The 15728-nt window shown below is 49.4% G+C and overlaps 1 protein-coding gene across 9 annotated transcripts in view; it reads left to right on the plus strand.

The window, feature by feature from the left end:
- The window catches only part of MSI2 (musashi RNA binding protein 2), a 386748-nt gene that overhangs the window by 230461 nt on the left and 140559 nt on the right, over positions 1 to 15728 (plus strand). For all 9 annotated transcript variants that reach the window (XM_044390831.3, XM_048223858.2, XM_044390834.3 and 6 more), the window contains exon 7: positions 13136 to 13184. In XM_044390831.3, coding sequence (XP_044246766.1) covers positions 13136 to 13184 — 49 coding nt within the window. The remainder of the gene's footprint in view (positions 1 to 13135; positions 13185 to 15728) is intronic.

Below are 15728 nucleotides of genomic sequence, written 5' to 3' on the forward strand. Positions count from 1 at the left end.
GGGTTTGCTGGGCTCCAGGGAAGGTGATGAGACAGGGGCAGTGGCGACTATCCACACAGATGCTCACGACAAAATAATATTTCAGAGTGCTTCTGCCAGGGCCAAGTACAAGATACAGGTTAAGGGATCCATCTCTCTATGATAAGCATACCTGATGCATGCCTACTTTATCCAAATGAAGAGAAATTAGGGCATCCTTATTTGTCTTATAAACTGATCTGCTAGTGAATTTCTTGAAATAATGAGCCCCCTTGTGGTTTTTAAAAAATTATTATTATAAATTTTTATTTTATAGTGTAGGACTCACAGAAAGTTGTATTAAAAATAGTACAAAGAGCTGTTGTGCACCCTTCACACAGCTTCCCACGATGATAATATCTCCTGTAACCATGGCACATTGTTAAAACCAGGAAATGATGCTGGTACATCATCAGTTTTAGCAGCCACTCCTGTGTGTGTGTGTGTGTGTGTGTGTGTGTGTGTATGCGCATGCACACGCATGTGTGTACGTGGGCACATATGCGTACATGCACAGTTCTTTGGAATTCCATTGCGTGTGTGGATTGGAGTGACTGTCCCCATAATCAGGGTGCAGAAGTGTCCCATCACCACGAAGAAAGTCCTGCACCCTAACCCCTGGCAACCACCACTCTGTTCTCCATCACTATAATTTTGTCATTTCGAGAACGTTACAAAAATGGAATCACACAGTACGGAATAAGCCTTTGAGATTGACTTTTTTCAGTCAGCATAATTCCCTTGAGATCCATCCAAGCTGCGTCCCAGTAGCTTGTTTCTTTTCATTTCGAGGAGTTCTCCACTGTAGGATGCACCACAGCTCGTTCTTCCGTCCTCCCCTCCCCCCCAGTCTCTGAAATACGCTTTATTTGCAGACAACTCATTACAGCACCGTGCATAAAGCAAGGTGCCCTTATGAGGATAAACGTCGCTCATCTGTACTCATCGCTCTAAATTGGAGCTTGTGGTCGTCGGCACGAAGTCTGTTCTCCCATTATGCAGCCCTCAACCGACAGACCTTTGTGGGGCATGGTGTATGCTGTGTACTGGCAACAGCAAGAGGTAGTCATTTACCACTGACCGAGCGCTTTCTGGTATATTGTGTTAATAATTTCTACTTCCCAAGCTAGGTTGAGGGTTAATAACGATCATCACCCCTTTTACGCACCAGGAAACCGAGCCGCCTTGGAAAGCCTTGCCGGAGATGGTGCGTAGATGGAAACAGTGGGGCGGGATTTGAACGCAGGACTTGGGATGCCACCCCAGGCTCCTTCTGCTCCACCAGTCTGGCTCGGGCTGGACTCCTCTCTGTTTTCAGGTTTTTCCAGCTCAGAGATTTTACGATCTTCTCTGAACAAGAAGTGTCTTCACCAAGTAACCAAATCCTGTAGCCTGTTACCGGACTTGAACTTTGTTCTTGGTGGCGTTTGTTTAGCCATTATTTGAAGACACTTTGGGAACTTAAAAATAACAAAGGAACTATTTAAAAATAGTATGTAGTGCAGACTTTCCTTAATTTGTTTATATTTCACAAAGTGTTTGGGTCAGGGCTGGAACTGGGGCTTTGACCCAGGGTCCTGGGGTGACTTCGGGGAACCCAGGGGCACCGAGGAGATTGACTCTCAGGCTGCCCAGTAGGGAAGGAGCGGGAGCGTTCTTCAAATGCTTCAGGCCCATGGGGAAGCTTTGGGATGGGTGGTCCTTGGCGCTCTGATTCAGGTGGCCAATGCCATGTGGTTCACAGGATTCTGCCGCCTGCCAAAATTGGGCTTTAGATCAGAGGGAGCTGCTATTTCAGGCATCTAAGTGCCACCGCGCTGAATTCAGGCCTGAGCAGCCGACCGAGGGGGTGGGGCAGAGACGCTCCGAGCCTTTGAAGCTCCAGAAAGGGTTCAAAGAGCCTTGGAGAAGGGATTCCTGCACTGGGCTGGAAGTGGAGAGGTGACCTCTGGGTCACTTCTAACTCCCGAGTCTGTGATTCTGAGAGGAATGGAAACTCCCCCCGGTTACCAACAACCACTCCGAGGCTGGCTGAATTCCTCAGAATCACAAGCCGGCAGAGAGGAAGGGCCTTAAGTTCAGGACACTGTAACGACGTCCTTGTGACCTCTGGGCCATCCCCTCACCCCTCTCAGGTGCAATCAGGGAGAGAGATGGGGCTCCAGAATCCGCTGGACCCGTCTGTCTCCCATCCCAGTTGGCAGGGGGCAGTGGGGGAGAGGAGGCACTGTGGCATGGGTTGTCTGAAAGGCCAGGGGTCACTCTAAACCCACATTCTTTGCATCCGTCCTCTGCAGGCAGACAGTAGAGCCTTAGGAAATATTAGCTTAATGAATAGATGTGTCACCTTGGCAAACCTCTCCCTCTCTCTCGTCCTCCGTCCTCGCCAGTCATTCTGTCAAAGGGGATAGGCAGAGGGGCTCTGAAGCCCTGTCCTAGAGGGTCATGCGCTCCTAAGTTTCCTGCCTCAGACCCTGGCCTTTCCGAGGTATAGACAGGCCCTCCCTCCCATCATCAAACCATGCCATTTACCCTCCCTGTTTTCTAGGCAGAAAGGAGATGCACATGAGCCAGGGGACTGAAATCCAGTTTGGGACCTCGGCTTTCCGAGCCTGCAAAACTTCTTTTTCCCCTCTCCCCAAGTGTATGGCTGCAGCTACGCTTGTCACCATTCGAGATTACATTGGCCACAGGAGATGTGGATGATTTTTCCATTTGGTCCTGATGTTTATTTCATGCCCATCAATATCAGCCCATATTAGGACAGATGAGGTGGTTATTTACAGGCTGTGCATTTTCACACTTGGTAATTATAAACCCTTCCCCTGTTCGGTCAGAGTCGTGGAGATCTATTTTGGCAATTAGCAGTTTAGTATTTGTTTAATGGGAATGCAGGAGAGTGTTACGGCACATCAGTGCTCCACTAATGATTTGCCTCTCTCCTCCGGAGCTGGCAGGTTTGGGCCTTTTTCACGGTAGGTGAGGTCTGATGGGGAGAGGCTGGAGGGGGGAGACGGGAGCATTAGGCAGCCTGCCTGCCTCTCCCCTCTGCTTCCAGCGCACACTTGCATGCATGCACACACGCACAACCAATGCTGTAAACAGGCCGTGCATTTCCAGAGCACAGCAGCCACCACTCGAAGGCACCTCTCACAAGAGGCCGTTAGGCCAGATGCCATTTCCGTGTGACAGCTGTCACGCCTGCCGGAACCAACTGCTTCTCCTTCAACTGCTCATGCCCAGCCTTTCTTGGTATCCCTCTCCCACCACCTCCCGTCCTTCACCGCCTCCTGTCTCGAGCCCTGGCTTGGATCTCCCCCCAAGAGAGCCTCCTGCCCTCGCCTCCAGGGTGGTGCTGGATGCCCGGCTTCACCTGCTCAGCCCGAATGGAGCCTCCGCCCCAACCACGCTCTGCACACGCTTGCTTTCCCTGCTCGGTTTTGAGAGGGGGCCTCCTGGGACTGCTCTCCCAAGGACATGCTGGTTCTGTGAATGGCTGTCCCTTGGTGTGACCCGTTTGCAGTGGGAAAACGCACAGAGTTGGGTGTGTGGAGTGTGTGTGTCTGTGTGCGTGCGTGAGCACGTAGGCATTAGTGCACACCGAGCCAGCTGTGCAAGGAGATTGCCAGGGGTGGGGAGCGACAGCACCTGTCCTGATGACAGTGTTCTGCATGGTAGGTACTCCCTTGCCACCACTGGAGCCTTTGTAACCATCCTGGGAAGCAGGACACACAGCGTGCTTAGGACTCAGGCACCGCGGGCACTCACAGGGGCTGAGCCCCAAAGTGACTTCTGGGACCCCTGCGCCAGTTCCAGCTCTGCCACCAGCTTACTGTGACCATGGGACAGCCTGGTGATCTGTGGGCGTTTCTGAGTTCACCTATCTAAAAGGAAGAGCCCCCTCTTCCGCCTTTTCCTTTGCTTCTCTCGTCACTCCCTCCTCTTCTGAGGCCACCCGAGGGAGCGCACATCTGTCTTCCTGGTTTACCTCCTCAGTTCTCTTACCGTTCTGGTAGAGCTTTAAGGCAGTGTTTGTATGTTCTTTCAGGAGCCAGTGACACTACCCTGAGCCCTAGGGACTCAAAAACTAGAACACCATTAAGGGAGACCAGAGGGAAGATGTAGGGACGCTTCTGGTTTTAAATCCTGGCTCGACCGGTTACTGTTTGTATGATCCTAGGCAGGTCACCTAATGGTAACTTCCTTGCCTGTATAATGGGTATGATAATATCTCCCTCAGAGCTATTTTGATAATTAAATGAGCTTTGCATTTGCCTATTAAGCACCATTAATGGTAGCTATTACAATAATCATTATTTCTTGGGGGAAGGTGGAGAATAGGCATTTCGTAACTTAGAGTCTGCTATTAACTTGTGAATGAGAACCTCTGAGCGGGAAGCTTTGCCTTTAGGTTAAGAAAATGTCTGATCTCCAGGAGAGAGCTATTTAGAGGCCCCACACTCTTCAGTTCCCATGGGCAAGTGTCCATTTGTTAAATTCGTAACTGCTGTCAGACCCACACTAGGGTGTGTTTTGTTTGCTAAGTTAAATGGGAAAATGGAATGACCCCACAAGAATAAAAAGAAGTAAAAGTAGGGGAAAATAGGGCTGGTAAAGAAGAGTCTTGCCAATGGGGATAGAACGTTCTGGCTATACTACTTGGGAGCCCTCTAGGAAGAGCTTAGGGAATGTACTTAATGCCCTGAACTGGGTACCAGTAAAAAAATGGTTAATGGCCAATTTTATGTCATGTATGTTTTACTACCAAAAAAAAGTTTCGGAGATATTCAGCAGACTCTCTTGTTATTCAGTTAAAGGCGTGTGCATGAGTTAAACTATTTCAGGTGGGTGCAACCGAGAATTTTTGGACCCTTGGAATGAAGGGAAACATGCCAAGGGGCAGCTAGCAGCTACAAACCCCCGAGTGCCTCGATGGCGGCTGTCCCGCAGGGGAAAATGCACAGAGGTCGAGGGTGGCCGGGAAGCCTGCGTGCCTGCCGTGAGGGTGACAAGAATCTGGGCCTGGCAGGCAGGCAGAGGCTGGGAGGGTGAGCTTTGGACTCCTAAGCTCAGCAGCTGATCCTGGGCCCAGCCCCTGGCAGCTCCAGGACACGCAGTGAGGAAATGGAAGAATTTGTGCTAGTCCCTTTCTCCGGGGATGGTCGTGAAGGGAGCAGTCAAGGTTAAAAATCAGTGTGAATTGGGGCGCCTAGGTGACTCAGTCGTTAAGTAGCTGCCTTGGGCTCAGGGAGTGATCCTAGGGTCCTGGGATCAAGCCCCGCATCGGGCTCCCTGCTCCACTGGGAGCCTGCTTCTTCCTCTCCCACTCCCCCTTCTTGTGTTTCCTCTCTCGCTGGCTATCTCTCTGTCAAGTGAATAAATAAAATCTTTAAAAAGAAAAAAAATCAGTGTGAACTAACGGGATCTTCCAGCCTGCATCCTCTCCTCTTCCCTCCTTTCTTTTGGGCAATGATTAAAGCTAGACCCTCTTCGTAAGGCCGGAGCATGCTGAAAAGTCTCATCTCAGTAAATGAAGACACCACTGCTGAGCTTGGGGGCAGGGGCAGGTTTCGCTTCTGTCCGGCTGGTTGGAGGAGAAGTAGAGAGCATTGCCATCCGTGGCTTGAAATGGCCCCGGGTGGGACAACCTCCGTCTGCAGCTCCTCTGTGCTGGGCAGTCCCGCCTCCTCTACAAGTCTCCACTCTTGTGACTTTAGTGCCTTGAGTTTATAGAGCATAATAAGGTCTGTTAAGCCCTACGCACTACAGTATCGCGGTATTGCATTTATGGGCGTTTATTTAAACTAACTCTTGAAGTGTTTGAGTGGGAGCAGGAAGCGAAATTCAAGGGCATTTGTTCTGGGGGAGTATGAAGAGCTGGGTTTCTTTTTTTTCCCTTTCCTCTCCCTCCTGTGTGTGACCAGATAATTTAAGGATCATTTGAAGTGCCATTTCCTGCTTTGTTCTTGATACGTATGGCATGTGGGTGTATGTATTTGGAACCCCAGAGGAGTGGGAAGTTTCTCCGCGTGTGTTGGCCACAGCAAAGCTCTGGAACGTCCTGACAGAACAGAGTTTGTGAAAGACCAGTGGCGAGTTTGATGCTCCTAGATGTTGTCCTAGCGGGCCCTGTGGTCTGTTTTAGCATTCTAGGTGGAGTCTTCACGAGTAGATCATAGGTGGCCATCTCATCCTTTCCTCCTTTTCTAGATGAGAAACGAAGGACAGAGAAGGGAGGTGACTTGTCCTCTGTAAGATCCCAGCGGAGCTGGATTAGAACCTGGATCCTACCCGTGCTTTGTGCCACGCTGCCTGCCACACTCCGCGGCCTCCCAGCACTTGCGGAGTTAGTACCAATAACTCGATTCCTTTTAGGTTCCTCCTGGGGACAAGTTTTCCGTGTCCCCAAATCAGCATCACTCCCCTCCTGTGTACTTGGGGAACCAAAACTGCAGACCGAAGAAACAGTGGTCTGAGGGCACAGTCTAGGCTCCCGACCTTTGGCCAACGGAGTTGACCAACAGAGTTTTTTACTTCTCTTTCTAGGAGCTTCTTTGCTTTGTGACCTGAAAGGTTTCCTCTTCGGCTGTCACATGAGTTGGGCTGGCTGAAGTCCCATCTCTGGATATGGTCAATACCAAATGGCTACTTCTAAATTCACCCAGCAAGAATGCCTGGCTCACAATGAGCCTTTTGACTCATTATAAAGAGGGTTCGCTCATTCATTAAATGAATTAGGATTAGAGAGACATCACCCACTGACTTGAGTGCTAATTATTGCTGATTTTCATGGTGCTCATTTAGTGAGGAACATGTTGCCAATTTCTCCTGGCAGTTCTAGGATCCCCGTCTCCAACCTTGCTGGTGGGGTGAGATTTAGAAGTAGTCCCTTCCCACCCGAATACCTGTACTCCACTTGGAATGTGTAGCTTGACAGCTTCATACTCAGCACATAGTCCACATTTTACCTCCTTCCAGTTCTTTCCTTGCTTTGGTTCATTGTTTAGTATTCTTTGAGACTGCTGTGTATCTTCCAGTAGATTAAAACCTTAAAAAAAAACCAAACAAACAGAGACCATGTACAAGTCACCTGTTGCCACAAGAATGCCGTGTAGAAATGATCGCAAAACCTCAGGGTCAGACAAGAGCTGTTTATTTCACCTGTGTCGAGCCCACCGGGAGTGGTTCTGCTGATCTTGGCTGGGCTCACTTGCATGTTTTGGGGTTGACTAACTCTCTGCTCATCTAGGCTGTCCTTGGCTTGGGCCGCTGAGGGGACTTGGCCCAGCTTCCCGTGCCTCTCATCCTCTAGCTGGCTAGCCTGGGCATGCCTTCTTTCGGTGATGGCAGACGTGCAAGAGAGAACAAGCAGAAACATGAAAACCCTCTCAAGGGCAGACCCAAAGCAGGCATACCTCTACCTCATTTTGTGGACCATAAGAAGTCAAGTTCAGATACATGGGATGGAGAGAGAGACTCTGCCTCTTTGGGGAAAGGAACTGCAAAATTACAGAATAAAGGGTGTGGAGCCATTAATGCCAGCAGTCTACCAGGAACCTGTATAATGTGCCTTTTATTTGTACTTGGGCCAATGCTCTGCAAATAGTGAGTGGTTGGTAAATATGTCACATAAAAGTAAATAAAGTTAACATTAGCTGAATTTTCTAATCAAGATCGAGTTGGCTAGATGGTGTAGACCTTAGCTGGAGTTTTATGTTAGAAGTAAAATTTCGATCACCCTGGTAGAATCCAAATTTTTCTTGCACTGGGTGCAGGGATAGCTTGCTTGTCACGAAGATGTCCCTCTTCTTGTCATCTTTTCCATCATAGGTTCTGTCGTCATCTTCAGGGTCTTAGGATATAAATGGATGAGAGACATGGAGCAAAGAGAGGAGGACTATTGCCACACCAAACTGTGTCAGCTGCCTCTGGAGGAGAAATTTGATTCCATGGACTGAGCGCTGACGTGTGCATAGAGAGCAAGAGGCCACTGTGTCCGGTGCTTTAACCTTTGTTCTTATTTCTCACAGACAGTGGAGACCCCCGGCTGGCCACTGCATAAGTATCCCCCAGGAGCTCTTTGGAAATGAAAGTGCCGTAGCATCAGACACTCTAGGGGTAAGGTCTAGGAGACCTGTGTTGTAACAAGCCCAGCGGTCCTGACGTGGATGAAGTTTGAGAAGCCCTGCCCCAGCCCCCATGGGCCATAGAGGCCAGTGGCATAGCTGCATGACTCTCAGATGTGCTGTGTGCGTGGTACATGCCTCCACGGAGGTTACGGTGTGGTCTGAACCTGGTGGTAGGCAGGAGTACAGGTTCAGGACTTGCTGGTGCTGAGACAAACGGGGGCATCTCCAGCCATCTTATTTAAAAGTTACTTTACCTTGCCTTGTCATTCACGAGATATACCACCAAGATGCCGGGTGGCATTTGAACCCACCCTAAGTTATTAAAAGGTACGTCTCAAGGTTGGAGCAAGCTCCTTCTCTCAGAACAGACCAAGCATATGCCAGGATGTGAGACAGAGTATGCTGAGGTTCCATTATCTCCTCTCCTTCTCGGTCCCTCCAGGGACACCCCCACCCCAAGACCGCTAGGCCCATGGGCCCCCACCTCTGGTACAAAGAAATGTGTAAGCCTGGTAAGGACACTGTCAACACAAAATAAATACCAGAGCTTGTCTTGAGGAGACATCTAACAGGAGTTAATGGTGTTTTCAACTTGAGGTCAGAAAATTTCTGTGTCCAGCGCCCCCCAACTGTGTGTCTAGCACCCCCACATGAGATCTGGGGTTCATATTGAAGTCGATGACTCCGTACAGCCAGCTGATCTACCTGGGTTTTGTGTGTATGCGCGTGCATGTGCGTGCGTGCGTGAGTGTGTGTGTGTGTGTGTGAGACAGACAGACACACAGGCATCACTCTGCTCCCTCCAGGGTTGAATACGGGTTACCTTGACTGTGCTCCTCATTGCCCCCGTGCTGCAGACTCACACAAGCTGCTTCTGTTTGATTCACACAGAACCGTGAGAAACAGCCCCGTATGTGAGGCCGTGTTTTTCATTCTATTCAGTCTTTGTATATATTCAAATTCTCCCAGTTTCAGCTCTTGCTGTCCTGCCAGATTTCCATCGCGATGATGGCTTCTCTGAATTAATAAGTGTTTTGCAATCGCTGAAAAGTTTTTCTTCCCTCCCCACCCCAGCACCGGTCTTATCCATATTGATTTTTTTTTTCTTTCTCTTTCCTCTCTAGCTATTTCTCAGATGTTTTATTTTGTAAAGTGTTAATAGAATTTTTCTTTCGCCCTGACATTTTATCTATTCAGGAGGTCTCTGCGAGTCCCATTGTGCAACTGGACTGTGGAGGAAAGAGCTCTATTCTTTACGACAATGGTTGCCCTAAAAAACATACACAGATCCTCCCCCTCGCTCCCCAGGGTGGAGCGAATGTTGGGAGGGTAGCGTCAGAAAACATCCAAACTTTGGAAGGAAAAGAGGGAGCCAATTACGCCCTGTTTGGGGGGGGGGGCATTGAAAATACTTTTTTTTTTTAATTCAAAATATTTATTTCCTAAGGGGATCTGAGTTTCAGTACCAAAACATGGCCAACACAGAAGGGAGGCTGTTTTCCTTACTGTTCGGCATTTTTAGCTCAAAATAAGCACTTGGCAAACGTCTTAGAGAATGTGGAGATGGGTGTGAAACAGATGTCACGTTTACCTGCGCGACACCCACCCACCCGCACCGCAGGCATTGGAATTCTTATCGAGGCCCTGGGGTCTAAGTCTGCGGTACCATATGCTCGAGTGTGACTGCTCTGTGTGCAAACAAACCAGTTGATCTTCTGGTGGTTTTGCTTGAGTGGTGCACAGAGGCAGACGGCCGTGGTGTGTGTGGCCGCCACTGCAGGTGCCTGGGGGGGACCATCGAGCCTGCCTGGCTGCAGAGGGTTCTGGTGAAGGCACCCCGTCTCCACCCTAGCACCACCTCCTCCCCTCAGCCTGGTACCCGGCCGAGAGAGAGGAGCTCCCTGCTGGCGAAGCAGTCACCATGCAAGGCCTTTTCCTCCCAGTTACTGACTTTAGAAATGGGGACCAGAAGGGGAAGGCCCCAGGAGCCTGTTTGTTCAGACTCGGTTGCTTAGCAACCAAGGGGGGCCCTGACTCCGGAAGGGATTTTTAAGCTAGGCCAGTCCCTTTGAGGTTTCCGAGGTTTGCGTCTGGCTTGCCTACCCCTTCTTCCATTCTTACCTTGACTTTGCTTTTCCCCCTGTTCTGTTTGATAGCATCTAGAAAAATAGGTTTGTCTGGAGGCAGCATTTTAAATCTGGTCTCATTGCTTTGCCCAGTGTCTTCTCCTCCATCAGAGATTGTAGTCTGGGAGGAGTGAAGAATGAATAGCCTATGATTCCCTTTCTCAGCTGGCTTAGCTCAGGCCCCCAAACTCATTTGTGAGCCTTTGAGCTCCAGTGAACAGTGCTCAGTCCCTCCCAACCACACACGCACGCACGCACACTGAAATCGCTCCAAGCTCAGAGCCCCTTGGCTAGCGGCTTTGTCCAGGACCACATGGGTAGAGTTGTAGTTTTACCGCCAATCTTGGGCACAAAATGAATGAAGAGACCAGGCTGCTCACCTGGCCAAACCCAAGTACCGTCCCCAGGTGAGTAGCTGATCGGCTAAGACCATACCTGTACTTTGTATTTTGTCAAAGAATGAAGAATTGGATTGTAAGTACGAGGAGTGGAATTCAAAGCCAAATCTGGTTCAGTAAGGGTGACTTTCTTGAGGTCTGCATGGGAATTGAGTGTGGATCCTGAAATCTTATTGCTAGAAATATCCAGAAGGGTTGCAGGATGCCTAGAAAGACTGAGGGAGAAAGAGGAAGAGAGACAGAGGATGCCTTTGGTGTTTTCTACTCTTTGATCCTTTTGCCAAGGTCCTAGCATAAATGCATAAGTCTGCTGGGGCAGTCATCACCAAGTACCACAGACTGAGTGGCCAAACAACAAAAATTCATTTTCTCACTCTGTGGATGCTGGAAGTCCAAGATCAGCCGGGTTGGTTTCTTCTGAACGGTCTCTCCTCGGCTTGCAGACAGCCACCTTCTCCCTGGGTCCTCACGTGGTCTGCCCTCTGTACCTGACCGGATCCAGATTCCCTCTGTGTGTAAGGACCCCAGTCAGTACTGGATCAGCCCCCCCCCATTACCTCCTTTTAACTCAGTAACCTCTTTAAAGACCCTGTCTCCAAATACAATCACGTTCTGAGATACTGGGGGTTAAGGCTCCAACATCCAAGTTTGGAGGGGAGCACAATTCAGCCCATAGCAATCAAGATGTTAAATTTCCATTGTGTATAACTGGAAAAGGTTTAAATATCCACAGAAGGAGAATTGAGTAAGCGACAGTGTCTCGCTCCATGAACTATTATGCAGCAGTCCAGGTAGTATTCGCAGTAGCTCACACCCATTAGGATGACTACTATCAAAAAAACCCCGGAAAATAACAAGTGTGGGTCACGATGTGGAGAAATTGGAACCTTTGTGCACTCTTGGTGGGAATGTAAAGTGGTGCAGCCACTGTGGAAAACAGTATGGCAGTTCCTCCAAAAATTAAAAGTAAAATTGCCATATGATTTAGCAATTTCATTCCTGGGTGTCTACACAAAAGAATTGAAAATGGGGATGCAAGGAGATATGCGTACATCCATGTTTATGGCGGGTTTATTCCCCATAGCTAAAACTGAGTATCTGTCGACGGGTGAATGAATAAGCCAAATGTGGCATGTACGTGCAGTGGAATATGGATGAACCTCGAGGACATTATGCAAAATGGAATAAGCCAGTTACAGAAAGACGAATACCGTGGGATTCTACTTATATGAAATACCACAGTCCCCCCTTATTCATGGCTTCGGTTACCCACAGTCAACCGTGGTCCTACTGCGGATGACCCTCCTGATGGATTATCAGATGATGCGTAGCAGCTGATTGTGACATCACTCGCCTGCGTTATTCACCTCACTTCCCCTCCTCACATAGTCATCTTAGATATTCGGACAGGGAAAGACCACATTCACATAACTTGTATTACAGTACATTGTTGTAATCGTTCTGTTTTATTTTTTGTTACTATTGTTAAATCTTCTACTGTGCCTAATGCATAAATTAAACTTTCTCCTGGGTATGTATGTCCAAGAAGGGACATGGTGTATATTGGGTTGAGTACTATCCAGCAGTTTTGGGGAACCACTAAGGGTCTTGGAATGTCTACCCCGGGGATTGGGGGGGACCTCAGTCACAGTCATAGAGACAGCAGATGGGATGGTGGTTGCCAGGGGCTGGGGGGACAAAGGGGATGGGGGGGTTATTATTTGATGTGGTAGAGTTTTAGTTTTACGAGATGAAAAGAGTTCCAGACATGGATGGTGGGGATGGTAGTTCAACATTATGAGTATATTCAGTACCAACGAACTCTACACTTAAGAATGGTTAAGATGGAGGCGCCTGAGTGGCGCAGTCGTTAAGCGTCTGCCTTCGGCTCAGGGCGTGATCCTAGAGTCCTGGGATCGAGCCCCACATCAGGCTCCTCTGCTGGGAGCCTGCTTCTTCCTCTCTCACTCCCCCTGCCTGTGTTCCCTCTCTCGCTGACTGTCTCTCTGTCAAATAAATAAAAACCTTAAAATATTTTTAAAAAAAAGGTTAAGACAGCAATTTTTATGTCATGTGTATTTGACCATAATCAAAAAAATTGGGAAAGGAAAACAATATTCACGATGTAGTCATCTGGGAATTATTTGCAATATTGTAATATTATTTAAAAAGAACGGGAAAATTCCATCTACAGCCTGATTTAAACTATATTAAAATAGGCATAAGGTGTTTTTTTAAGGCAAAAACTAAAGGGAAATACATCAGATGTTAACTGTGGTTGTTCGAGGCAGAAAGATGGAAAGACAGTGATTTTTTTTTCTTTCTGATTTTTTTGTGTTTTCAAATGAATGTTAATGAGCACCTATGACTTTCGTAATGGAAACCACTGTTCCCTGGCCGCGTATCGCATTTTGTATGTTTTGTCAAAATTCCTAAAGCAGACTCCATTCTGTTTGTTTTGCAGGTGGAGGACGCAATGCTGATGTTTGATAAGACGACCAACAGGCACAGAGGTAAGAGCCCCAGCGGAAGACGCTTGCCCTTTCTGTTAGTTGCCCAGATGTCGAACATCTGTATTCATGGAGGGCCACCACAGCACGAAGAGTCCAGATCCTGGACAGTTAAAAATCAGCCACACCCAAGCCGGGTTCCTGGCTTTCTTAGTCTTTGCTAGACCTGAGCACTAAGGGATCCAAGTGGAAATTATTCATAGCAATTACTCAGCTGAGCTTTCAATTTGCATTGAAGGAGGTGGTTTAGAAGCACACTGTCAGTCTGAAGAGGCAGAAAAGAAAAAAAATACCCTTGTTGCCGGTTTATTCGCCGTGTGCAGGGATTGCAGACTTGGCAGTGCCCATTTACACATCTGGAATGTTTAGAGGGCTCCGCACTTACTCATTTTTCTCTCCTGTGCTCTTCCTGTCCTATCCGTGTTTTAGAAAATAGGTCTTCTCAACGTGGGGGTCTGTGAACCCCTGAAATGGCACACAAAATGTTTTATGTTTGCGCTTTTCTTGGGAGACGTTCCTAGCTTTGAACAGATTGTCAGAGGGGTTTCTGACCTCCATACCTCCCCTCCCCAAGAAAGGAACACGTTGAAATGATTGCTTTAAACAGAAAGTTGGATGAATCTAGAAAATCCTCCCAGAGGAAGTAGAGTCCAAGGTTATGGCTCGCGTTCCATCTCCTGTTCTCCGGAAGCTCCTGGTTTCTGGGGCTCCTATGAACAGGGCGCTAATGAGCAGAGCTTCGGAAGGGAGGTGGCAGGAAGCAGCGTTCCTGAGAGGCGCCAGAGTGAGCGGTGTTTCCTTGCCACTTGGATTGCATTTAGATGTTTCTTGTGTTGTTTACATTCTTGCTGTCACCTGTGATTAGAAGCAGTTACCCAGCACTGACTGTATGTCTCTCCTGTTGGGAGCCTCCAGGCTGAGTGAAAGGGAGGAAGGCGGTGGGGGGAGAAGGAGGACGGGCTGTCCTGAGAGTGCCTGGCAGTCCAGCTTCCCGGGCATCCATCGACAGCATCCTCAGAGGGGAGAGTGGAAAATTGGATGGAAAACTGGGGCATCGATGGCGTTTATATTGGGAAGGGATGGGGGGGGTTGGAGGATGAGGAGTAGGGGAAGGAGAGGGAAGAAAAGAAGAGCTCACGGGTGTGGGATGATTGCTTTGTCCTCTGCAGTGCTCAGCCTCCTGGGAGCCAAGAGAGTGAGGGGAAGGGGATGCGGAGAGGGGCAATTCATGGTTATCCTCCGCCATCATCCTTACGGGGTGGGGGAGGGATGTCTGAGCACTGCTTCCCTGTGCAGCATCTGATCTGATCTTCACAGCAGCCCTGTGACTTTGGGAAAGTCGCTTCACTTTTTTGTCTTGTTGGTCTCAGTTTATTCTTCTGTGAAATGGGGACAATACAAGTACTTGCCTATAGGGTTGTTTGGAGGGTCTAGTACTGCACACATTAGTGGCGCCTAGGTTAGCTCTTCTCATTATTGTTTTCACGGTCATCACCTCTGTGTTGGGCCTGAGGTGACCCACCGGAGCTCAGAGCGGGTAAGGGATGCACCCCAGTTCGGAGCAGGGGCTCATCCCTAGGACTGCTGATTCCAAATTCTGCTCCTTCTCTGTGTCTCCACGGGCTTGCGAAGAGAGTTTTCATCTGTTTATTTTCAGGGTGGGCAAGGCCCATCTGAGTGTGGCATTGGGGTTCGGTGCTAGAATTCATGCTCCTGGAAGATTCCGAGTGGCATCTAGGCAGTAGCCTTATCACTCTTATTTGAATATCCACCAATAAAGGGATTTCTGATCTGCTCCAGGTCAGGCCCTGTGTTGGAGAGAAATATCTCGTGCAGCCCTCCCAGCTGTGCCTGGAAGGAGGCGTGCGGTCTGGTGGGCCCGAGAGGGCCGGTGACTTGGTGACTTTCCCTGTCACTGTTACTCAGCTAGTAGCAGACACAGGCAGGTTCACAGTGAGGGCGTTGGGTGTCTGGCATTGCCCCAGAGGAGGTGCCGGGGAGGGTTCCCCCTTATTTCTAACCCAGACATCTCCTGCTATGGATGGAGCCTGTTCCCTTCCTCCGTGGTGATGGGGCCGTGGTCCCTGTGACTCCTGTGGTGGGGTGGAGGGAGGTCCCTTCGATGTGGCTCCAAAGACGGCACTGCTGGCTCTCCTGCATCAGGGCTTGGGGGGGGAGGGGCACCGGCAGGAAGGATGCTGGGCACAGCCCTGGTGCATGCTCCGTCCTGCCCCCAGCCAAGGCAGGGCCTGCCCAAGCACCCTTCTGCCCTGCCAGAGGGTAAGATTCCGGTCGTGGATGGAGGACTTGAATACTTCGTGGAGCCAGACAAGGGGAAAGTAGGGCCTCTTTGTAAAAAAATTATTAAGAATTTCAAGGTGACAGCAGAGCACTGAGCCCAAACTGGAGCCCTTCTGAGCGTGGGCCCGGGGCCGACCTTGCAGGGGCAGCCCGCTGGTGGGGTGGGGAAGAGAAGGCAGCGGGGAAGGTGTGCCAAGAAGTTTCAACAAGGAGGCCCTGACGCTCTGCTTGGCCTTTACTCCTGTA

This window comes from Ursus arctos, unplaced genomic scaffold (genome assembly GCF_023065955.2).
Source record: "Ursus arctos isolate Adak ecotype North America unplaced genomic scaffold, UrsArc2.0 scaffold_24, whole genome shotgun sequence".
In the NCBI taxonomy this organism is placed as follows: Eukaryota; Metazoa; Chordata; class Mammalia; order Carnivora; family Ursidae; genus Ursus; species Ursus arctos.